At 40.0% G+C, this 26,356-nt stretch overlaps 1 protein-coding gene across 1 annotated transcript; it reads right to left on the reverse strand.

The window, feature by feature from the left end:
* Positions 1-2,346: 2,346 nt before the first annotated feature.
* Positions 2,347-10,789, reverse strand: LOC134443239 (up-regulator of cell proliferation-like). The gene is made up of 2 exons (XM_063193116.1): positions 10,711-10,789; positions 2,347-7,049 (listed from the first exon to the last, which is right to left on the reverse strand). Exons 1-2 carry the CDS (start codon positions 10,787-10,789, stop codon positions 2,347-2,349), a joined length of 4,782 nt encoding a protein of 1,593 aa, XP_063049186.1.
* Positions 10,790-26,356: the final 15,567 nt, after the last annotated feature.

Raw genomic sequence — 26,356 nt, forward strand, 5'->3', positions numbered from 1 at the left:
CTATGGCTAAAATTGGGCGGGTTTTTCTGCTAAATGCCATTTTTACCCGCACACGACCATTCTAAGCAGCCCAATTGGGCGGGAAACAGCCCAATCTGGCAACACTGCCTGTAAGCTGAGAGAGGGATGATGCATATGTCGCCTTCACGGGCTCGGGACCTCTCGAGACAGCTGACGACACTGCTCACGTGACAACCGAGTTCTGCACTTTGGCACATGAACGCCACTGATCCCGGAACAATCGGAAATTATGCGTGTTTTGTTTTGGTTCTCTTTTCTTTTTTTCACCTCCACTTGAGCCTCCACACCCACGACATATCATTTTAGCTGAAGTAAGCTAAATTAAACAGTCAGAGACCAGCATTGCTGTCATATATGCATCCGCAATTGAATGACATCAACTGGTGTTGTTGATAGTGATTACAAGACGATATTTTAGCTTTTATGATACTGTTTACATGCTAGTTGCATGTATGGGCGCCATGTCGATGATGCGTGTGTCGTCACACAAAACACAAGCTCGGGAACTCGTTGTTCTATACTTCCGCCAGAGATCAACCTCGATAATTATCGATCTGACATTGCGTCACCAAATGTTCACTCCCACTTTCCCGAGGTTTTAGGTCGGTTTTCTGGGGATTCTCGACTTTTTGAATGAGCTAATAGAGTCCCAAATAACTGGGTGTGGCCTGTGGAACTTTGGCATCGCAGTGCATTATGGGGATTGTTGTCACAAATCCACAAGCACTAAAAAGTCATTTTCTGCCTTTTCTTGGCCAAGAAGGCACCAAATTACAAATGTATGTTACTATTCTACTATAAATATGACCCACTTTCAGTAACATATTCATGTCTCCACCGGTGGAGTGTCCCTTTAAAGACTGGCTCCTAACCAGTCAGTACCTCAGTTATTGGAGAGTGCTGTGGAAGTTTAAGGTGACTCTTAACCTCTTAATATGTCTTCATATTGCAATCTTTCTGTCACGCAATACTTAGGTTCATTTTATGGTGTCCTGTGGTGTGACTGCTCTTATAGGAGGAAAAAAAGTTTTTTTTTATTAATGAAAACACATATTAAGATTAAACATGATATCATTATCAAGTTAGCATGAGCTCAGATGTCAGTCATGTATACAAAAGGATTAAAATGGCCATAATGCAGTGAATTCCCTGTGGTGTGACTCCATTTTCCTGCGGTGTGACATGCCTATGCTATGTGTTGATTCAGGACACATTTTCCCAAAAATGGCAAAAATAAGGTGAAATTCCACAGACCACTAAGTGCTTTATTTTTTTTATTTTTTTTCCAATTTTTATCCATAATTTTTTTCAGGAATTTGGAAAACTGTTTTTTTTTTTGCGCTACGCCCTTAAACGTCAACCACCCCTAATTAGCCTATATTTATCTATTTTATTAATTAATTTTTAATATATATTTTATATTAGTAATACAAATTCGGCGCACGCTCTACACGTGCATTATGGACCTTGCCTACTTCACATGGCTGGCTACAGCCCTGATAGAGAGATGTCGAACAAATTTTGACTGAAAGAGAACCCCATTCTACTGCCAAGCATCAGTTAAATGTAATGTGATGTGTTTATTGCACTATTTCAAATGGCATCAATGAAGGGATCTTTGTTGATATAGTTTGCTACTGGATGCACTTCAATATGCAGGTGAGCCCCAAAAATACGCAAAACAAAGATAATGTTAAGTTTGTTTATTCATGCACATGTGATCCATCAGTTGAGCAAGCGTGTAAGATTGGCGTAAGATTAGCCTCTACAGGCGTACTGTTAATTAAATTGGATTAGTTCAACTTAACATTCAGTGATGAGAATGTTGCAAGAACAAGGACAACAACTAAAACATTTTATTAATAATTATATTTCATTACTTAAAAAAAAACAATTCAATAATGTCAGCTATTTTGTAATATATCTGAATGAATGGATCAAGTCAAGAATCTTATAAGGTAAGCATACTTTATCTGCATATGCATTCAATCAGTACGTTAATCGGAAGCAGAAATAACTTTGAAAATACACCAGGCATATTCCATTAATTTTTTTTTACCAGGACCCAGTAGATCTTTGGGAGAAATCAATATCAAGTTGAACAGATTAAATGACTATAAAGACTGATGGCATGAAACAATAAATGTCTATGATTAATTGGAGTATATGAATCAGACTATGAATTTCTGTATATTGTTATTGATGTTTCTGATGACACAGTTTGTTGAATTTTAATAACACCTATCTGCCCCTGTGTGTCTGCATCTGTTTGGCTGTTTCATTACCACAGAAACCGCAATAGCCGTGTGTCTTCTTTAGTAATCATTATTTGTGGAATGCCATCTTCAGGCTTGTCAGAGCATTCTGTTTTGTGAGTTTCTTCCACTCATCTGGGATGTCTGCAGGTTCTGCATTGTAAGCATTAGCCAGCTCAGTATTGAACTTCGTCAGCACATATTTCCAGTAGTCTGAGGCCTCAACACTGGCATCTCCTGCGATGTTCCAGTCTGGGTAGATCTCTCTGTACTCATTATAGGGGTGCCATTGTCCATTTGTCTCTAAACTCCGAAAACGAATATCACTGAAGACAGAAGTTGTGCATATGTCTGTTACAAGTTTATTGGAACCATGCCATACACGGTGCCCAAAAGCTTGAGGTCTGTCCATGTTAGCAAAGTGTCTGGTATGGCCCTGCCCTCCTGCTTCACAAGGAGTGTTACAGAAGGGGCACTGGTGTCCACATCCACACAGACTGGAGAAGAGCAGAGCATGGGGTTTAAGGGGCAGCTGTTCAATTCTCTCAGTGATATCTTCACTGCTTGACCTCATTTCATAGCCCTTGACTAAAGCCTCTGCCATATCCTTGATGAGTTCCTTGAGACAGGCGATGAATGAGTCAGTGTCTGCACTTTCTGAGGGAATCAGAAAGGTGTCTGATCCATCTTTTGTGATGACCAGCTCAGCCTGAAGAGCAGAGCAGAACTGCTGTATGAACTCCTTTATATCACTAGTCTTTGTCATTTTGGTGATTGCATGGTGTATGTTCAGCACAATATCCCCAAGCAGCTGTTTCTCAAGTCTAGCCAGCTGGCCATTTGCAGACAGTCTCTGTATCACTTGTTGCTTTATCCAGTCCTTCACAAATGCCTCATAGGATGTGGTATATTTTTTGTACTTCTTGAATGAATGTTCCTCAAGGAGCTGTTTCAAAACTGCAAATTGTAAATTGGTCCGTGTGTTGTAGATCACTCCTTCATCCCCTGTCTTCATTTCATTTGCTATTGCCAGGCCGAGGTGTTTAGAGACATAGCCCTGAACTGCAGGTTCCACACGTGTGTGTGCAAACTGCTTTGCTTTCTTTAACCCCTGGTCTTTTCCACGAAAAACTGCTAAGAAACTGTCAAGAAAATCGTTTTTAGACTTTTCCATGCATTCCCATGGATTGTTGCAGTCAATGTATTCATTGTGTGCTTTCTGGAAGTCTTTTGCTGCAAGCCCGATAACATGAAACTTAAGATTAGCTTCACATTCTTCTGCAATATGTTGTGCATTTGTTTGTATCATAATATAATTGAGAAGCTCTTTGATGTAAGTGTCACTGTAATCTATGTTTTGCCGCTCCATAATCTTCATGTGATCCTCAACAAGAGTGCAGCATGTTGCTCTGATGACATTGCAAATCTTTTGTTTTTCTTCAATAAAGTGTGTTTTATCAAAAAGGACACTCAACCATTGTTTTGCAGTGTCAGTCCAGCTTGAAAACCAAGATGCTTGAACAATGAACTCTCCTTGTCCACTAGTCGTCAGATCGACTTTGCGGAGGATTTCAGAGACACGTCCACTCTTTGCTCTTAAATTTTCCTTCAGTAGATGTAATGAATTCTGATAAACATCTGTCTGTTGTAGTTTGACATTAGACAGCTCAGACATCATCTCGTCCCACATTTTGTTAAATTCCAACTTGAGGTCATCCTCGGATAAGTCAGTGTTTCTTTCCTTAAAGTGACGAATTAGCTCTAAGACCTTTGTTTCAATTTCACCTGTTAGCTTGTTCTTGATTCCAGTGAGCTTTTCCTTCCCTTTTTTTATTTCAACAGCCTGCTCCAAACGTTGTCTTAAAGAACGCTCTATCTCTGTTTTAAAAGACAAGGCACTGTTAATGAAGTCCTGTCTGTTTTTCTCCACTAAACAAATCTTGTTATCCTTTTGCTGAAAGTATTGCTTCAGACAGTTCAGGATTTCCTGATGTGCTTCATTTAATTTAACTGCAGTGTCTTTTTTGATTGCAGTCTGAAACTGAGTAATTGAACCATACGGTGAAGGCTCTCTGAAATTGTGTATCTCGGTTGTCTTTGTGATAAGCCATTTGTTCATCTCTGATTGAAATGTCCACTCCCAGCTGTTGTAGTGAGTACATAAATCTGAGTAGGCATCAGCCACCAAGCTGTTTCTGAAGTTGAAGATGAAGTTCTCATATTTCACAGATTTCCACAGACTCTTTGTCCACTCCAGAAATTCTGTTGCATCATTATTTGCTTCTTTTTCAGATTTGAAGAGAAGAATCAAACTTTTCTTGAGTTCATACACAGCTTCACTGTAGCCAGGATTCACTGGGGTCATAGGGGGGGTTCCATGCCAAAGCCCAGGGATGTAGTAGCTGTCTTTGTCAGGATCATATGCCATCACATCATTGAAGTTTGTATTGGCTTTTTTCTTTTCCATTTTAGCTGCTGCCTGAGTCATCTCATTGAGCTGTTGCACCAGCTTATTCCGATCTCTCATGTTTTTGTCAGAACCAGACATGTCTGACACATTCTGATGCACAAAAATACATCTGGGCTTCTTCCCAACCTCCTTCATCCTAAGAAAGGCATGGACCACAATCTGTAGAACATCTTTCATCTCTTGGCTGTTCTCCATGGCAACATTGATAATGGTGATGTCACTGAGCCCTATCACCAAGGTTGCTAGTTCGTTGTCGTGTTCATAGCTTGTATCCAATGCTGCCAGTTCAGGTGATCTCAGGCCCTCTGTATCAATGACCAAGATGAAGTCATAGTTGAGTTCAGGACTGAGTTTCTCAGAGACCTTCATCAGCAGCATGAAGGCTCCTCTGGTGCACCGTCCACTGCTTACAGCAAACTGCACCCCAAACATGGTATTGAGAAGGGTGGACTTTCCAGTGCTCTGCACCCCCAGCACAGTTAACACCATGATCCTGCTCTTTGTCTCTACTAGATTATGCAGCTCAGTCAGGACTGCTGATATCCACCTCATTGGAATATTTGAAGCATCTCCATCCACCAGCTCAACTGGCAACCCATCCAGCAGCATCTGAGCACAGAGAGCGGGTAAGTGCTGGACTTGTTGTCTAGCTGGTTCATCTGGTGGAAGGGAGCAAGCGCACTCATAAATCTGCCCTAGCTCTCTGAAGAAGTGCTCAGGACCCAATGAGCAATTTGAGATCTGTTCATCTAACTTTTTAATCAGCTCCTGTGTATTCTCATCACAACAGTCTTTGTACTTCTGTCTCAGTGAAGACAGGTGATGTCTGGTGAGGGTGTCTAGCTGAATCTTCAGCCACCTCAGAAAGTAAAGACGCTCTGTATTTGGCTTTGAGATTCCAACAATAAATTTGTCCATGGCATTCGATCCAGCTGTCTGCTGTTGTTTGTTCCTAAGGTACTGTTCTTTCTTACTCAATGAACTTTTGTAGTGCTCTATGTCCTGCTCTCTGTTAGCGTTTCTCATTCTGTACCTCTCTTTCTCTAACTGGCTGATTTCTTTCCAGGTGGTTCCATGCAAAGGCAGCTGCTGCTTCTTAAATGCCACAACATCCATTATCATTTCGATTTCTCCTTCAGCATTTGCTCCAACATTCTTGCATTCCTTCACCATTTGACTGATTTCTTCAGCACAACCCCTTCCATTATTGCATTCAACACAATCCTCGTCCACTGAAATACCCATTTGTTGAGCTGTAACTGCCAAATCCAACATGTTGGTTTGCTGATGATTGTGTTCAAGTACGCTCTTTACATATGAACGGAACCGCTTTGCGAATTCAGAATCATTTTCCTTTTTTCTGACTAACACACACTTCTCCTCTAAGTTATATTTTTTTGTCCAAATCTTCTTAAGTTTTTCCATGTTATACTTCGCCCCCTGAGAGTTGGTGACCAGGAACAGCTGTGTGTTGGTGAGATGACTGAGGCCACCCTCCAGGTCATCACTGAAGATGAAAACAGCTGCTGAGGTCTGACACAGGAAGGACACCTGAGCTTCAAACAACCTACTGTCACCTCTCAGGTTGGCCAAGGCCACTGGCTTTTTTAACATGTCGATGTTTCCGTTCCCACATGGCAAATACCAGCTGATTTCAACCAACCCATCTGAGATTTTCCTGGGCACATCACCACACTCCATGTGGCGGTGGATGAACGCTTTATTAGACTGAGAGGAATTACTCAGCAAGTCATTCAGACTCTGAGATTTAGACAAACTACTCTCTCCTACCCTAATGAAAGACACCATGGGGATTTCCATTTCCACAACCCTGTCTTCCACTAATGTCACATCTCCTGATGAAGAATAGAGTCTGTAGTTTTTAACTAGATCTCTCATGGCCCACAGCATCAGAGTGCTCTGCTGAGTGTCACAGTTTGGCAGCAGCAAAGGAACAGCAAACTGGCACAAAGACATTTTGGAGACCATTTCCTGCTGGAGGAAAGGGTCTGCACAGTGGAAAAGGGCAATAATCAAATCTAGAGGATTGATTGAATCTGAGTTATCATCATCATCAGTAAAACCACAATACTTTGTTTGCTCTTGTGTGCATTTGATATTCCTAGCATCTGTATTGGACATGATGAGTTTCTTTAAGAAATTCCTGGCTAGTTGCTGTAGATCTTGCGGTGGCCCATCAGAGAGTGTGTTGCTGTTGATCTCCAGGACTGAGCTGAGAGTGAGCTTCCCTCCCTGCAGATCCCTCAGGTGAATGGCAGACAGCAGCTCAGGAAGGAGGAGTCCTGGGGGAGGAAGGAGAGACTCTTTAAATTACTGCTTGTATTACATTTCAAAGTGTTAACCCATATTGTGCCAAAAACACTAGAGGTCTTCAAACCATCAGCGTCGTTAGACGCACGTGCCCTGTTATGGATCTGCGGTGCCAGGGTCTAATGGGGCACTGATTTTTTAAAATGTATTTATTTATTTATTTATTCATACCTTTATTTTTTATTGTTTAAGTCTGACTCATCTGGTAATCTACAGAATACATGCTTGCATGTTTTTTTTTTTCTTAAAATAGGCGTACACTTAAGTTAGAATTTAAGTCTGACACGGACGCAGCCTGCCCTACACCTAATCAGAATCCACTTGCCGCCAATAACGGCTACTCGCACTCGCACCTGTTGATCGGAGAAAGATCACAAATGTCGGCTTCACCAACTATTTGCCATGTTGTGCTGTTTCTCAATTCTTTACGTTCTTGTTTTCAGGGGGTGATGATCCCGTGATGGGCTACCCCAACTTTGTTAGCTAGCTATCGGCATATTTTTTGATATCTTGTCAAGTTGCCTGCAACCAATGGCCCCGCTGTTATAGCCTAGGCTACTTGCGCACTATAACTGAATACAACACTTGTAGGTGGAAGCTGTTTTGTAGGCTATGCTGTTGCTTTTAAAAATAGTCCAGCGCATGCTTAGGCTAAATAAGCCGTAGTCCAAGTTGGAGGCTGGCTGGCTTAAAGCACACGTTGGTCTCATTTGAAAATGAACGATTCTGAAATGATTCTCATTCTGGTGTTTTTTGCTCGAGTAGGCTTACAGACAAAAGCACAGACATTAAAAGGGCATGATGACATGCAGGTGGTTACTTTTAAGACAGTAGAAACATAATGCCGTGAACATAGCCAACTATTCGATTGAATGCATACGCAATGCCCATGTGTTATAGGCTACTCTGGCTCCCCCTCTCGACGTGAACATGCACCGGTCCGGCACACACAGACATGCGCACACGCCACACACACACACTACAACAACAACAATTGCTAATTGAATGTCCTGTTTTTGTTATTCAGTTTTGTGCTGTGGTCAGAGTTATGGAAGAAGTAGCCTACTATGTTGTACTAGTAGGCTAGTAGTTAGGCAATTTTGTGATATTTTGCTGGCATTAAATTATTTGTTATCTCAATGACCGGAACTAGATAACAGCCTAGGCCTACTGTATTAGTTAGCCTATAATTTTGATTTCAATTCAACTCAAACAACATTGTTCTTGTAGTAGATGGACATCAGAACGTTATTCTCTCAGATATCGTAGAGATAAAGCAGCAATAAATTATCTCTGCCCATTTTTTTTTTAAAAAGTAATTGCCCAAAATTTTTTCTGCTCGCACGCTCGCGGTTCTTTTTGGTGCCCTATTGTGCGACTGTATAGTATTGCCTCTACTGACGCCCCTGCTTCAAACAGTGCAAGAAAACAAACTATAAATGGATCCAGCCAAGACTTTTGAAGGATGAACCTTGCAAACAAAATTGTTGGCTACATAAAAGTAAAAAGAGCAATCAGAAATGTTATGTACCCAAGTGGTGGAACGGTCTCCCAGAGGCAGCAAGACTAGCACATCTCTTGCAGTCCTCAAGAAACAAGTAAAGACTCTCCTCTTTCAAGACTATCTACTAGACTAATGCTTGAGCTGCCCTAGCCCCAGGGCAGAATCTTGACATGATGTCTAGTTTAGTGTGTGTGTGTGTGTGTGTGTGTGTGTGTGTGTGTGTGTGTGTGTGTGTGTGTGTGTGTGTGTGTGTGTGTGTGTGCTCGTTATTTACTCTATATATAAAAAAAAAAACTAACCTCTCTTTGCAACTGCACTTGTTGTTCTGTATATTTCCTGTGCACTTTGTATTTGCTTGTGATGTTGGCTTGATTATGTCCTCTTTGAAAGTCGCTTTGGTTATAAAGCGTCTGCCAAATGCAATGTAATGTAATGTGATGTAATGTAATGTAATGTAATGTTGCTTCCTCACAAACTGTGAAAAAGTAATTGTAAGTCAAGGCAGTATCTTTGTTGCTTAAATCCTAATTAGATGGGTGTGTATTAGAGCCCCACGGGAGTCGCGGGACCCAAAGCAAAGCAGTGCGGCGCGGGACAAATATTGAAAGCTCATTGCGGGTGCGGGCGGGAGGAAGAGCGCACAGTGTTGGTGCGGGCGGGAGCGGTGATAAGTGGCAGTCCCGCGAACTAAAAACAAACTAAATATATCACAACTAAATCAAAATGTGCTGGATATTGTGTTTTGTAGCCTTTCTATTCATAAAAACATTTTGGAATATATTTGCGGATCTGTAATCTCGCATATCCGATTCTGTTCTGCTCTTCCATGTTCTGTTTTGAAGTTTTGAAATCAGATATTTGGAAGTCATTCTCACTCGTGTATGACGCAGAAGGAAATCAGCTGCCCTTTGCCTGTTGTGACAAGTGCCAAAAGGTTCTCACATACAGCGGGCACAAATCAGGTACAGGGCTTTTTCTAGGACTTTTTGGCATGAGGGAGCATCAATGCAGGTTGCGGGCCCCCTGGACTGAGAAATTTACTAGGGGCGCTCAAAAAAGTAATTTATATATTTAAAAAAAGAAGTATGAGGGCGCACCCGCGGAGGTATGAGGGTGGAGCGCCCCTATTTCCCCGTTCAGAAAAAGCCCTGATGCACATCGGGCCTGAATCGTCATGTCTGTACTGTTTTAAAAGGACAACAATTGTTGGAATTCAGAGGGAACAAAGCAAAAGTGTCGGAGGCTTTGAAGACAGTGGAGAAATGCGTTGATTTCGTTGCCGCGGACCTCCAATATGACAGCATCGCTGGTCGTGGACTAGTTCAGTTAGCGCAACACTTAGTTGACACAGCAGCCAGCATAGGCAAATTTGACGTGCGAGACATATTGCCCCATCCAACCACTGTGTCACGCCATGTTGAAGAAAGGGCACTCAAATTTAGGAGAGCTGTCGTAGATGACATAAAAGAGACCATTGGGAAATACGGGTGTGCTGTTGTTTGGACTGAAACGTATAGAAAAACATCTTTCCTCTCGGCCACTCTGCATTACATCAATTCAGACTACAAACTACAGTACAGGGTGTTATTTTCTGCTCCGTTTGATGTGGGAACCTCCAAGACGGGAGAAAATCCGTTCTCTTTTATTCCTGAATTTAAGAGCCTTCGGAATTGACTGCAGGGTCTTTTGGGGGAAAATTGTGTTCGTGACAGACAGAGGTGCGAATATGGTGGCCTCCTTACGAGGATTCAAAAGGCTAAACTGCAGTGCCCATGTACTGAATTCAGTCCTCTCGCATGCCCTGTCCCCTGCTGTGATGAGCGAAGTCCCTGACGCAAGTCAGCTGATCAGCAACGCGAAGAAGCTCGTCAGCTATTTTAAACACTCAGGGTTGCAAGTCAAGCTGACAAAGTCGCTCAAACAGTCAGTGGATACGAGATGGAATTCAACTGTGGATATGCTGGATTCTATCTCACAGCAGTATGACGAGGTCAGAGCAGTTCTACTCGAAAATAACCAATACGACAAAATAAGCTGCATCAATAAACAGACCCTTACATCCCTGGTGGCATTTCTCAAACCATTCAAAGACGCAACGAACGACCTGGAGTCTGACAATACGGCATTACGTGCTGCGCTTGTTCTGCCATGGTCCATGAAGTTAAGGGACCACTGTGAAGTGTCCAAGGCTGACCCACTCAGTGCCATCGCATCTGCGTGTGCGCAACGCTTAGCGGATTCATACTTAGCGTAACTGGCGGTAACCTCATTCATACCTCCCTCGAGACGATGGCGTGCGCTCAAAATGACGTCACATGCCCCTCCGCAAGCTGCCGCGGCGAGAAGTCGTGCACCCCACATTTTTTGTAACTTGGCGTGCGCCAACAGAGACCATGCAGGTAGACAGACAAAGCAGGAGTTGAAGAGATATGGCTACAGCTACTGGACTACAGAAGGGACCCTGCATCATTTTGAAGATAATATAATGTCTTTAGAGAGCTATTTTGTCTTCTCTCTTAAATTTTGTTCAGTGAAACAATTGTTTACTTTGTTCAGTAAAGTATGTTGTGTTTGGCGATCAATTTATAAATTCTGCAGCCAGAACAATGCTATCACGTGGTCTTGGAATGATCTGACAATGTAGGCTACAACAAAAATCTATGTTTCATTGTGGTAAGTCATAAGTCAGACGTTCAGTAGCCCTACAGCAGCCCTGTTTGGCTTTCTATTTTTATACATCTCTAGAACTCCCGCTGCGAGTTGCGATGGATTCTACCGTTTCTCTCATGAACAGCAGAGGGCACACTTCCGAAAATGCAAGCAAAAGCCTGTAAATGGCGCTTTTGACTATGAATGGTCTACCACATTTTAACTCATTGGCTGCCAGCCATTTTCATAAAAGAGTACCTCGGAGTGCCAGAGATTTTTCAGCATTGTGGGCGTTTTTTGGAGGCTCACAGAAAATTGAGTTCTGTGTCTATGTCAACATCATACCCATCAAAACACAGATTAGACGCTCATCTGTCATCAGAAAAAAACAGTGTCTCTCTACCCCTTTCCGTTCTTTCATAATCATCTGTTGAAATGAAGTGGAATTCGCCAAAATGCTGCTTTCTAGCCAAAAAGCTGAGAAAACGCCATTTGAAGTATAACTATAACTGCAAACGTTTTTGCCCATAATGGCATCGTCCTAACAACTCCAAACATATCAGATGCTATTACAGAGTCTTCTGTCATCTGTAGCCTGAACAAAAGATCGTTTGTATGAACTTTTCAACCTAATATACTGAAATATAACGGGGGTGGACTCGAAAACAAGGGTGTTTTGGTTTAGTTGCTGGCGCGCAGAATGGATCATTACAACAGGTGCCCTCCGGGAACTCCCTCCCTCTCCCTCTCCTGAGTGTGCTCTCTCTCCCCTCGTTGGAGAACAGCTGGTTTATTTCCTCCAGAAATAGTACCGTGTGTTGTGTCTTGTGGGGGAGGGAGGCAGCAGGTAGGCAGGCAGCTCCGCTTAGCGTTGCTTACTGCAGCTTCTTTGGCAGAGCGGACAATTTGCAGATTGATGATTACTGTCATCATGGTTCTGCTATAGTGATCTTGTCATATATTGTTCAATGAATTTTCTTTTGATAAAGTACTGATCACATATCCAACATTTCACAAGCCGATTGGAGTGGTGAAGGCTAGCTGGTCTGAGGCTAAGTGCAATGCTTTCTCATGTGAGCTGACTGCATCTGACCAGACACAAAGGCTACTCTGTTCCAAGAATCTGCAACCCCCTGTCTTTTTTTGATGATACAGTAAGCTGATCATACTATACAGATCCATAAAAAATAACTGTAGAATGAGTAAAAATGGTTGACTTACCAAGGCTCCTTTATTTAGGCTTAGTTGTAAGTTGTTAGCGATTTCGTGCTAGCTAGATAGCTAGCGTAGGGAAATTTATAGCCAAGCATTCCCAACATCACCACTAGTCCTGTGCATTCTCCTGTCAGATGATATTTTGTAAGGATCATCCTGATGTTGTGTAGGCTGATCACATTATCCAAAATGAAAGGTTGCCACACAGATCATCTCATGGTGTATTTTGGGCAAGCTAGCTACAATGCCTTCTAGCTAGATAGCAACAGGGGGTTGTATTTTGGTCATGAGAGGAAGGGTTTTTTTTTGGTCAGGCTCTGACACTAAAATCAGTAGCCTACCTGTGTTAAAATCAGAGGGCAAGAAAGTAGACTACTGTCACAGGTGCTTTACTTTCAAAAATGATTTTGCTATGCTACTTTTGAGATTATAATAGTAAAAAGGGGTGTTTTTGTCTTGACATTTCCTCCTGGTCTGAACTAAAGCCCTGCCTTGACTGTTCCTAAGGACACTTCTGCCACCTACAGGAACAGTTAGAAAATGCCTAGAGGCTTGAAATTTATACAGAAGATAGGTCAGACCGTCCTCGAGGCCTGGCTGTAAAAAAACGCAATTATCGGCGAACGACGTCGAAGGCAGGGGGCGTCACTATTCGAAATGACGTCACTCGACGGCTAAGGCAGCCAATGAGTTAATGGTTCTCGAGCCAAATGCGCCAAAGTGCGCACGTTAAGTATGCAGAGCCCTTAGACGCACTGCTGTCTCCAAGTCACCTTGTCCCAAACGGAAATTGACATGCTCTATAAAGTAGCGACTTTCCTTACTCCAAAGCTGTGTCATCTGAGGATGATCGATGCAAGTGAAAGACATCACGTGATGGAAGCTGTCAAAGAAATGAGTGCAGACTTGGGGTTTGATGTCCAAACTGATGAAAGCGCGGAGCCACCTCCACCTAAAAAGGTCACTTTCCGTGACTTCGAGGAATGGGAGGATGTCGGTGCTACGGGTGCTGAATTGAAGGCCTTAGACATGGAGATTGATGACTACAGCAGAGCCAAACTTATTGAATTCAAATCACACCATTCTGAAGATATCCTGCGGTGGTGGAGAAAACACTGCTACGACTTCCCCACACTTGCCAAACTGGCATGGCATGCAGCGCACCATCCCAGCGCGCATTCAGCATTTGCGGTCGCATATTGGATGAAAGGCGCAGCATGTTGAAGCCCTCAACAGTGAATAACTGCTGTTTCTCCATGGCTGAGCTAAAAACCTGATTACCTAATCGATATGCCTAGTTGTTTCTTGAATTAAACAGATTTCTATTTGACATGCAAGCCTGCCCACATATTAGGTAATGTTCTCTTTTTTTAATTCATACAAAGCCGTGCACGCTGGAGACTCAAGCCGAACTAGTTTCGAAATATGCCGACGTTTTAAATAGAGATGGCTATGTAGCCAACTGTTGATTTATTTTTTTTGTTATATGATGAGCATCAGTCAACGCCATTCAGGGCTGTGTTTTGTTGTAACATAATGCTGGGTTAGCCAAATGTTTTGCTGAAAAACAAATATATATTTTTTTATATTATAAAATTCTAGCTTTATTTGACATGCAAGGCTGCCCACGTTTTAGGCAATGTTCTCTTTTTCTTATCCGTACAAAGCCGTGCGCGCTGGGGACTCAAGCCCAACTAGTTTCGAAATATGCAGACGTTTAAATGGTGATGGCTATGTAGCCAACTGTTGATTTTTTTGTTATATGAAGAGCGTCCGTCAACGCCATTCAGGACTGTGTTTTGTGTAACATAATGCTGGGTTAGCCAAATGTTTTGCTGAAAAATAAATATAAAATTTCGGTAACACTTTATTTTAGGGTAGGCCTGTCACGATAACAATTTTTGCCAGACGATAACGATAACAAGAAATTATTGCGATAATCGATAATATTGTCTCTCTCGCCATTTTCAAACAATATAATGTGCAATAAAAAACACTGCTATGCAAGGTGCGGCCTCCTTCTTGAAACATTGAATTTAACATTTGGGCCAGCACCCTCAGAGGTTTAAATAGGCCTAATTAAGATTGACGCCTGCTCCAAGAAGAAATGTGTCAAACAATATAATGACGTAAAAATGCAATAAAAATGTGACTACACCCCTTCACATTTGTAAAGCATCACGGCGGGATGTATATATGTGTTTTTAATTACATCCTCATGGAGCACAATAGGCTCTAAATAGGCTTTTTTGTATTTATTATTAGGGTAAGTTATAGTCTTACTTTAATATTTTCTGTTATTTATCTTTCTCAAGCACACTGAATGGCTTATAGGCCTATCCATGGGGTGATGTAAAATAACCTACTGGTGGGGTATTGTTAATTCACAAATTATTACTTAGACAGCTTATTTCACCAAAATGCACGTTGTTACTAGCTAATTGTCAGTCAAAACCCAAATTAGCCCTGTTAAAGGCATTTCAACATCAGCAAAAAGCAAAAGAGCATGAACAGATGCACAAGTTCCAGGTGCAGGCAGCGCTCTCTCTCTCTCGCTCTCTCCCTCCCCGATACCCTCGACTGGAACAAGTTGCAATTCTGCGCACTTTAAAGTCCTTTATGAACGCCCATACATTGATTCTTATGAGTTATGAGTCGCCATGCCTCTGTTTTCCCCTGTAGCGCGCTCAACCGTTCACATTCTCCTGGTGTGGCTGATTTAAATCCACAAATCTTATCTTCATTATTTGCTTGCGGACTGCCTACTCATATTGTTAGGTCTAAATAAACAAGAAATATAGCGAAAATCACAAAAAGAACAGACAACGACCGTCGGGGTAGGAGGCGCATTGAAATAATAGGGGAAACTCGGCAAGGTTTAAAATAACCATATGAGAACTGTTGTTTTGTATAGATATTTCTCCTATGGGTAAGGGTGACAAAGACGTATGGTACATTTTGTCCATCAGCTGTCAGTTTTGAAGTATCAATTGAAGTACTCAATGGCTGAATCTCAAATGGTGCACTTGTGCACTTTAGTGTTCATGTTTCAGTGCGTATGCCGTATTAGTTACGCACTGAAACATAGTGCCCGAAGTGCACAAGTGCGCCATTTGAGATCCAGCCAATGATTACTGAGCTAACTGTAATACAACATGTGACACAAGTTGGTGGTGAGGACTTGAAAAAACAATTGACCTCTGCCTGCTTACTCAATACTTACTAAGAAATAATGTCTATTTAATTTGAACTGAAGACATACTGTGGCCTACATGTACAGGTATATTGAGTAATCTGTAATGCCATTCTAAAGATGACTGAAGTGCACTCACTATGTGCACAATGCTACTTGTGAAAATGTAGAATTAGGTGATCTTATGGGTTCTTCATACATATGGAGAGGTCCTGTCCTTTACCCTCTCTCATACAAATAAAAAATATCTGTTATGGAAATTAGAGGATGGAGAACCTGCTACCTTGGACATCATCTTGCACTGACACTTCCCCATTCAGATGCTGCTGAGCGAGCATTAGCAGCAGTCTATTCTCACCATAGTTTTAGTGTGGGAAATGCTCATTTTAATTCAAACCAAGAATCTTCTCAAATCATTCACAATGTTACATTTGCTGTCAAGCATGTAAGCACACCCAAGTCAAAAAAAATTGTACTTAAGTGTATTTTAAATAAGATAAGTATATTTTAAGTACACTATATTTTTTACGTACAGTACTTAAATATGTTTTAAAAATATATACTTGTAATTGAGTGTATTTTAATCATATTTTAACCCTGTGAAACCTGAACCATGAAAGCAATGAGAGAAAATTCTATTTTTTTTGGAATTTGCTTCAATATTGGTCCCTTATAAGAAATGTAAAAAAAAAATTCAAAATTTTGTTAAGGTCACTGAGATATTTAATGCATCATATATGATGCATCAGGCTTTAAATGAATGAAAATTCCAATTTCATGACCATTGAAAAATGACTTTTAATGCATTTACAACTTTTTTATAATTTAAAAAAGTTGTCAGACAATTTAATTTGAGGATTATCTTTAAATATTTAGTGAGATCCTGCCATTTTTATAAGCCTATCCTTGTTTTAGCAGGACCATATTTTACATTTCCCACAGCCTGGTTGGACAATTTTTTAAAAATCTATATAAAAACATAGCTGATCGAATGCTTAACAACCTATTTATGAGTGTAATATAGATCATTATTCATTTTTGATGTGTAATTTGAATATATGGGTCCATTACTACAATTGGACCATTTCTCCATTCACTTCAATGCATTTTTTACGAGATCATAATTTCAACATTTTGCATTACATTTTCAAAATTGCAAGTAAAACCTGTTTCTTAAGGCAATATCTTTGTCTTGAAGTAAAACAACTTGTGTGTTTTGTTAAACGATCGTCGTGGTATGCTTTGTAAGTTTCCCTATGGAGCAAATGCATTGATGGCTGACTTTCTGCCACCGCCGGATGGTGCTTATATGTTTCATCAGTTTTAGCACAATCTCTCTGCAACACGGTGTAAAAATATAAACTCTTCCTTGATTAATTGCACAAAGCAAGTGTTCAAATTAAAGGATGTAGAGTTATATTTCGGAAATTTGTACACAAACCTTTTGCAATTTGACGATATCTCAGCGTCGGTCAGGGAAACCGCTTCTACTCCATTTTTGCATTTTTCGCCGAGCTGTGATCAACTTGTTGTTGACCGCTGCTCTCTTGTGGCGGTTTCCGTGTACTGCAGGACGTTTGGAAATGACACGCAGGATGTTTTTGAGATGGATTTTTTTTTTGTGTCAGCGTGGAGAGGGCTTTGAATTTGATGTATCATAGATGATGCATCCGGCGCGATAGGGTTAAATACATTTATATTTTTTTAAGTAATGTACTTAAATATAGTTTTACAAAACATACTAATAGTGTATTGTATTTTAAGTTTATTTTAAGTGTCTTTGTATTTTTAAAGTAATGTGCTAAAGTGTGGTATTAGAAAACATACTATTAGTGTATTGTATTTAAGTGTATTTTAAGTGTATTTGTATTTTTAAAGTAATGTGCTAAAATATGGTTTTAGAAATATAATATTAGTGTATTGTATTTCAAGTGCATTGTAAATGTATTTGTATTTTTAAAGTAATGTGCTAAAGTGTGGTATTAGAAAATATGCTGTTAGTGTATTGTATTTCAAGTGCATTTTACAGTATATCACGAAAGTGAATACACCCCTCACAGTTTTGCAGATGTTTGAGTATATCTTTTCATAGGAAAGCATTACAGAAATGTAACTTTGACACAATGATTAGTGACCTTTTAACAACATATTTAACCGCTTAAATTTCTTGTTCACTAAGAAAAAAAACAAAATACAGCCATTAATGTTTGAACATGTACTCACAAAAGTGAGTACACCCCAGATTAAAATCCGATAGAGAAGGGGCTATGTTGGCTCGAATCGTCTCGAAATGAAACGAAATGAAAAGGGATGACAAGGGAGGTCATCAGTGTGCGTTTCAACCTTTCTTTGCATTGAACTTTTACATTTTGAGTCTGCATCTGGCTTAAATAGATTGGTGTGAGATTTGAATGCAATCCTATGGAGAATATCATGATCTGCTTCAGTAGTCACAGTGCATGTTGACATGTATGTTTCTTTTAGGGGTATTTCAGATTGCCAATGTTGACAGCATTCATGCATCCCCAAACCATGTCAGTCCCACTACCATGCTTGGCTTATGAGAGGATACACCTTTTTTGTACAACTCACTTGTTTACCACCACACACGCTTGACACCATCTAAAGCAAATTTGTTTATCTTGGTCTCAAGAGAGATGAACAGACCAAGGATATGGATCACTGGAACGATGTTGTGTGATCTGAAGAGACCAATATAAACAAATTTGCTTTAGATGGTGTCAAGCATGTGTGGTGGTAAACAAGTGAGTTTTACAAAAAAGGTGTATCCTCTCATAAGCCAAGCATGGTAGTGGGACTGACATGGTTTGGGGATGCATGAATGCTGTCAACATTGGCAATTTGAAATACACCTAAAAGAAACATGCATGTCAACATGCACTGTGACTACTGAAGCAGATCATGATATTCTCCATAGGATTGCATTCAAATCTCACACCAATCTATTTAAGCCAGATGCAGACTCAAAATTTAAAAGTTCAATGCAAAGAAAGGTTGAAACGCACACTGATGACCTCCCTTGTCATCCCTTTTCATTTCGTTTCATTTAGAGACGATTCGAGCCAACATAGCCCCTTCTCTACCGGATTTTAATCTGGGGTGTACTCACTTTTGTGAGTACATGTTCAAACATTAATGGCTGTATTTTGTTTTTTTCTGAGTGAACAAGAAATTTAAGCGGTTAAATATGTTGTTAAAAGGTCACTAATCATTGTGTCAAAGTTACATTTCTGTAATGCTTTCCTATGAAAAGATATACTCAAAAATCTGCAAAACTGTGAGGGGTGTATTCACTTTCGTGATATACTGTAAGTGTATTTGTATTTTTAAAGTAATGTGCTAAAGAGTGGTATTTGAAAACATACTATTAGTGTATTATATTTTAAATGTATTTTAAGTGTATTTGTATTTTAAAAGTAATGTGCTGAAGTTTGGTATTAGAAAGTATATTTGAAATGAACTTAAAGTTAAGTATGATTTAGTATATTAAGTACACTTGTACAAAGTTTGATTTTAGTACCAAAAAGTCGACTTAAAATGTGTTAAAGCTCTACTTAATTATATTTCAAGTGTATTTAAGTATACTATAAGTTGTCCCAAAATAACACAACTTAAGTATGTACTTCTGCAGCATGCTATAAGTGCTTTCTTCTGACCTTGAAATAGATTTGTAGCATACTTCAAATAGTTACACTTAACCATATGTTAAAGTATACATTAAACATCTTTTAAAGTGAATTAGTAAGTATATTTAAAATGTACTTACGGTTAAGTATGATTTTAGTATATGAAGTATACTTGTACAAAGATTGATTTTAGTACCAAAAAGTCAGCTTAAATGTGTCAAAGCTCTACTTAATCATATTTCAAGTGTATTTAAGTATACTATAAGTTGTCCCAAAATAACATTCTTTAAATACACACTTTTGAAGTATATTTTAAATACAAAAATACATACTTATTAAGTATATTAAGTACACTTTTTTCACCTGGGTGCACTAATTTTAGTGTATTTTAACCTAGGCTTATTTATTCATTACGCTTTGTTACATTAAATAACCTTCCACCTTCCATTTTGTTAATGTATTTTCATGGTAAAAACACCATATTGAAGAGCACACCCACATCTTTAAAAAGCATGTAAGGCCTTACCTATTAAACCTTTAAGCACAATACTGAAGTCTGTACTTAAGTAGTGTTATTAGTGTATTAAGTGCACTTTAACCCTCTGGGCGCCACAGGCGACTTTTGTCGACGAGATGCCGTATTGATTACAACGGCCGTTTTTTTCAAATAGGATATCAAATGTAGTTCAACTTCCACTCCATTGGGTGGCAGACATGTAGTACTTCAGTTCTAAACACATTGGGACGCCTTATATGGTATTTTGTTTAAGAAAACTACAAAACTACAAACCTCGGACATTGCGGAAGTAACTTCTCCCATGTGAAACAACGCGAAAGACGGAAGCAGCCTTGTAGTGACATTACGTGGATAATTCTACTGAATAAACGACCAAATGCACTCAAATGGTAACTTGTCATGATTGTACATATGTATTCATCATATATTTCGCCCCTAAATGAGGTAATATGCAAACAGGAGTGTATTTTCTGCCGCGTTATACTTCCCATGTTACTGTTGCCTGAGGGAAACTATCGACAGCCTATTCGTCGATCATGGGGACTGTAACAAGAAAACCCTTCATTCATTCACTTGTAAGTACACAATAGAAGTGTTCGTTTCTGCAGGAGACTTGTATATTGAGGAAGGGAAGGTTTTTTTCCGATCGAGATGCGAGGTAATTTCATGCTGCTTTGTAGGCTATACTGTCGCTATGCTGGCGACGTTCATTGCAACGACAGGGGAATGATGCAACGCGTCGTAATTTGTCTGTTACAGAGTCAATATTCATCATCTGGAGGGTGACAGTGGTCAGGATGTTTGTAGAAGAGCTTGTATACTAAGTAGAAAAGTAAATGAAGACAAAAGAAGTGCGCATATTCCTGCCAACAGTGGGGGATGGAGTGAGAGGAGTATGCGCCCGAGACACAGAGGTCTCGTGCGCATTCTACTCGGTGCAAAACGGAAGCATAGTTCACGCTACTCGACACTGTTCCTGCCGACTGCAGGTCTAAATAAATAGCAATGCTATTCTAATGATATAATAATAGTAATAATTATGTCCAATTGCGACCTGACTGAGTCTATTTGCAACAAAAAAAGTGTGATACCAGCTGGGGTTTGGTGCATCAGAAAGACATGGGCGATATAGGCTAGGTAACCAACCCCCCCCCCCCACCCCCCCCCCCCCCTCCACACACACACACACACACTTTCCTTATATCACCTATTTGTATATCAGTAAATGTAACACTGGGTTTGAATAGATATTTGCACACGTTTTTAGACATGTAGCCCATACCCAGAGTCCTTCAGGGTGTACGCTGACAGGCCTACTGTAGGCTACTGTAGGCCTGCTGTACTTGGTTCAAAGACACACAAATGGACAAAATGCACATAATACCCCTAGTGTGGATAGAATCTGTATGCTGGGCATTGCTGTGAAGGGTGTCCATGCACTAAAAAATAACTTGTCACCTTCATAGACCAGTCCCTACAGGCAAAACGGCAACCGTCCATTCACTTGTGTTTGTCACTATGCTACATTGTTGCACTATATTAGTTACAAATTACACTTTTAGTGTACAATTTATTGCTTTCTAGACCAAAATGTATTCACAGAACATAATAGTGAAGGTGTCTGGGGAAGTTTTATAAATTAAATTAGATAAATTATTAAAAATATTTTGAAAATATGCAAAAATATCCAATAACTCATTATAAATTCAAAATGGCCGACACCATATGACGTCATAATATGCAAATTAGATGGGATAATTTACTCCCAAAATAAACTTTGGGTCATCCTCAATATTTGTCTCATTAATTGTCAGGCTCTATCTATTACCCATGTTAAGCCACAGCCTTTTGAATATAACATGTCAAAATCATCAGTTTTGGGCAAAAACCTGTGGCGCCGAGAGGGTTAAGTGTACTTTTTGGTGCACAAATTAAACATGTAAAAGTGTCTTCAATGCCATAAAAGCATACCACCACCAATGATTTCTAAGTATTATTATTAAGTATATAAAAGTATACTTAAAGTGTACTACTCAAGGTAATGGTGCCTGTTGAAGAACAGGTAGTTGTGGTCTAGTGGTTAGAGTGCAGGTATATAGTTCAGTGAATTGTTGGTTCAAATCCTGGTTGAGGCAGTGGTTGTTGTCTGAAGTGAAGGTGAAAGGAAGGTTCATGTGAATGGCTGATGGTTGTGAACAAGACAATGTACAATGGAAATGAGCAATTAGAGATTACGTTAATGTTTTTTTATATACTTTTGAAATATATTTAAAGTGTACTTAAAATAAATATATTTGAAATGTGCTTAAAGTAAAATCTACTTGTAGTATACTTAAAATACATTTAGAGTCAGTACACTTAAAATGTACTTAAAGCGATTTTTGTTAATATATTTGAAATGTACTTAAAGTAAAGTATGCTTTAGTACATTAAGTGCACTTGTACAAAGTTTGATTTTAGTACAAAAAAGTAAACTTAAAATGTGTTTAAGCTCTACTTAATCATACTTCAAGTGTATTTAAGTGTACTATAAGTTGTCCCAAAATAACACAACTTAAGTATGTACTTCTGCAGCATGCTATAAAGTACTTTCTTGTGAACTTAAAATAGATTTGTAGTATACTTAAAATACACTAAACTGCATGCTAAAGTACACATTAAACATATTTTAAAGTGAATTAGTAAGTATATTTGAAATGTACTTAAGTTAGGTATGATTTTAGTATATTAAGTACATTAATTTAATTTACATTAATTTTAGTACAAAAAAGTCAACTTAAAATGTGTTTAAGCTGTACTTAATCATATTTCAAGTGTATTTAAGTATACTATAAGTTGTCCCAAAGTAACATTCTTTAAATACACACTTTTGAAGTACATTTTAAATACAAAAATGCATACTTATTAAGTATATATTAAGTACACTTTTTTTTTTTACTTGGGCAGACTCACCCATACTTTCACACAATGTACATTTTTGTAGTTTCATCAATCTGTCAAGCAGGCCCTTGCTTCATCCCTGCTGTGGGACTATATTAACATTTTCAGCTAAGTAAAATGTCATGTAATAACAATGTAATGTAGAGGTGCAACGAAAATGCGTCCGCAGAAAATATTTGGCCAAAAACGCAAAGAAAGACACTTTCGGTTTTCGCTCGAAAGCCAACTGAGTGGCTGAAACGGAGGCTGAATAGAAAATGAATTTAATTACACTAATTTCAGTTCTACTCTAACATTTGAAGACTTCAAATGCACATTTATTTTCTTTCAAAAACATTTATTGTAAGCCGTAGATTTAAGCAATATTTAAAAATAGTGAAAAACCTAACTTTTGATAACTTTTAAACCTGATTTGTTTGCATCTTGTCTCCCTCTTCTTTAGAGAACTGCCTCTCGTCAGCAAGGTTTGTGGGATGTCTGGAGTGCTTAGCTTTCTTGACTTCATGCCATATAATCTCAATTGTTTTTTGTCAGGGCTTTGACTGGGCTATTCCAGAATGTGCATTTCATTATTATGAAGCCATTCTAAAGTCGATTTGCTTCTAAAGTATGGGTTCTTGTCACATTTCAGGACCCACCCAGGTAGCACATTTATTGTAAGCCGTAGACTTAAGCAATATTTAAAAATAGTGAAAAATCTAACTTTTGATGTCTTTTAAACCTGATTTGTTTGCATCTTGTCTCCCTCTTCTTTAGAGAACTGCCTCTCGTCAGCAAGGTTTGTGGGATGTCTGGAGTGCTTAGCTTTCTTGACTTCATGCCATATAATCTCAATTGTTTTTTGTCAGGGCTTTGACTGGGCTATTCCAGAATGTGCATTTCATTATTATGAAGCCATTCTAAAGTCGATTTGCTTCTAAAGTATGGGCTGTTGTCACATTTCAGGACCCACCCAGGTAGCAAGCATACGTCGGGCCAACGTCATATGTGGTTGGCTACGTCGCCCCCAACCCAAACGGCATAAAGCCAACGTTGTCCTAACGTTGGCACGGTCGTCTGACCGGAACGACACTTGCTTAACGTCGGCCCAATGTTGGCACGGTCGTCTGACCTGAACGACACTTGCCCAACGTTGGCTCATTGTTGGCACCGTCGTCTGACCGAAACGACTTTTGCACAACGTCGGGCCAACATAGGCACGGTTGGCCGTGAGCGCTCAAGCTGGCTGTCCGATAGGCCTATCACAGTGGTGGTCGGCAAACGTAGAGTGATCTTTATTTAATGAGAGCCTATATTTAATGAGCCGTCAATGCACACACTCAAGACGCAGTTGCAAGGCAAAATGGTTCAAACAGTTATGAAAACAATGTTAACTGTCGCATATTTGCTCCCGGTTTCCATTTTTCACAATGTCGCACCCTCGTCCTACTGCTGGAATCAGAGGAGTATAAAACCAGCGCGTGTCAAGGTAAGTGCCTGTGGCTATAGCAACAGTACTGTTTAAGTTTTACCGTTAACATGTCCCACCATTCACTTTCCCTCCTCATCCAGCCAGCTGAAGGTAACCATTCCTGTTTTTTATTAATTAATTCCGTAACAACTATTTGTAGACACTTTACTTGTACTGTGCGGTATAGTTATAGCTGTTAACAGCCGAGTTATACAGTATTTACGTTTTGTTGACATTGTCCAAACCAGGGCCGGTTTTTAGCATAGGCCGGCTAGGCGGTCGCCTAGAGCGCCATGTGAAGAAGGGGCGCCGAAATGGCGCTCTCCTATGCGTAATTTTGCGATATGAAGTTTTTTTTATGAAGTCGCAATCAACGAAGAGTGGCGAAAGCGCTCCTCACGGCAAAGCGCCCCTCAGCCAATAGTAATATCGCTTCCAACTGTCTCTGGGAAGTCTGTGAACCAATAAACAGACAGTTCTGAGAAAGGGGGCGGGACGAGTGACAGCCTGCGCTCTATTTTGAATTTGGAGACTCACTCGAGAGACAGAGAGGGCAAGCGCAAACAATAGTGCTGCTCTGCTGGATGGAGATTATTATGTTCTCATTAAACCACTCATTGCATGATGCAGGAGTTTCAGAGGGTGTTTTGGAACTATGTGATTTAATCAGCAACCGTTTGTGATTATGGAAAGCCTAATAGTTATGAGGTTACTATTTGGAATTAGAGAGAAAAAGAGCTTTGTTTTTGATCAGAGAAATCGCTAGTTAGCATGCTAACATTAGCCAAGTATGCCAAGCAATGAAATCCAGTAAAGTAGCTGTTAGTAGCCTACTCACTACTCACTAACACCCACCTGATATCATAATAGGCCTACTTGCTTAGGTTGACAAGCAATGTAAAGTAAGACTGGTGCAATGTTTAAAACAATTTTAGCTGCCATATCTCCTTCCATCCACATGAATTACCTGCTTGTTGTAAGCTTAAAAAAACATTAATTTCCAGACCAGAATGACATAGCTCACATTAATCATGTAACAGAACCATGCACAGCAGACAAGTGAGGCTATTTACTATATTTTGTATATTATGAAATTCAATAGCGTGACAGCTCTTCTCCCTTTCTCTCACCCTGTCCCTCCAGTTCAAACACATAGATAGCCCCCTTCTCATTCTCCTACTCACAAATGCACCACTATTTCCAGTCCAGAAATGAAATTGGTTTGGAAGACAGCACAAATGTGTAGCTTATTAAAATTGTTATGCTGCCATGCTTTGTGATGCTGTAGGTAGTGTAGATCAATGCAGACCTCCTTGGTAGGCTTATTGTCTACACATGCATTTTACATGCAAATGTAGGCCTACTGTATCACTCTCCTGGCATTTCAATTTCACGTTACAATTCAAACACATTGATAACCTCCATCTCATCTGGGGTTGGGGGCCCCACCACCATCACATCCAACATACCACACAGTGAAGCTACTTTCATGCGACTCAATCTGATGTGTTGGTCGCCTGTCAAAAAGAACCACAAATCCATTTGATGAAAAACGGTTATTGTTCTTGATGCTATTTAGTTAAGCTTACTACGGATATTACTCTTGTGATCTGTAAGGTATAAGAAAGGGGGGGAGGGGGGGCGCCAGAACTCAAACTCGCCTAGGGCACCAAATAAGCCAGAACCGGCCCTGGTCCAAACCAACCGGCAGATAAGCTAACAACATTAGCTGCCGGCTGTTCTCTACTGATTTCCACCTCTAGATTAGAAACAAATACCCTCGTCAAAACATTAAACAAACGATGTATGGCGATGAACTTTATTCGCAAAGAACAATCAAAACGGAGGGCTGGTAGCTAATCCTTTCGGAGCTGTTTTCGGGTTGGCCACTACTCCCACTACTACGGACACGTCTAGCTATTACTGGTAGTGTTTGATGACTGAACGCCGGCCGGCCCCCGTCAACATGAATAGCCAGGCAATATGTTCAGGGTGGCACCAGAGAGGAAAAAAAGGGCTATGGTGGCGCTGCTATCAGTATCTCAGCAGGAAACTAGGCCTACTGCATTTCTTACATGGGAGATGTGTAGAGTAAGGTCGCCAAATTCCGCCCACTTCACTGATCACTTCACTGAAAACGTGATAATATTACTCTTTCAAATAA

This window comes from Engraulis encrasicolus, unplaced genomic scaffold (genome assembly GCF_034702125.1).
Source record: "Engraulis encrasicolus isolate BLACKSEA-1 unplaced genomic scaffold, IST_EnEncr_1.0 scaffold_29_np1212, whole genome shotgun sequence".
NCBI classification, from domain to species: Eukaryota; Metazoa; Chordata; class Actinopteri; order Clupeiformes; family Engraulidae; genus Engraulis; species Engraulis encrasicolus.

Coding starts and splice junctions, on each gene's coding strand:
- LOC134443239 (XM_063193116.1), bottom strand. CDS start 10,789: ATGGCACTGAGTGGGTCAGCCTTGGACACTTCACAGTGGTCCCTTAAC. Junction 7,050..10,710: donor TGGCAGAACAAGCGCAGCAC/GTAATGCCGTAT, acceptor TTCCTCCCCCAG/GACTCCTCCTTCCTGAGCTG.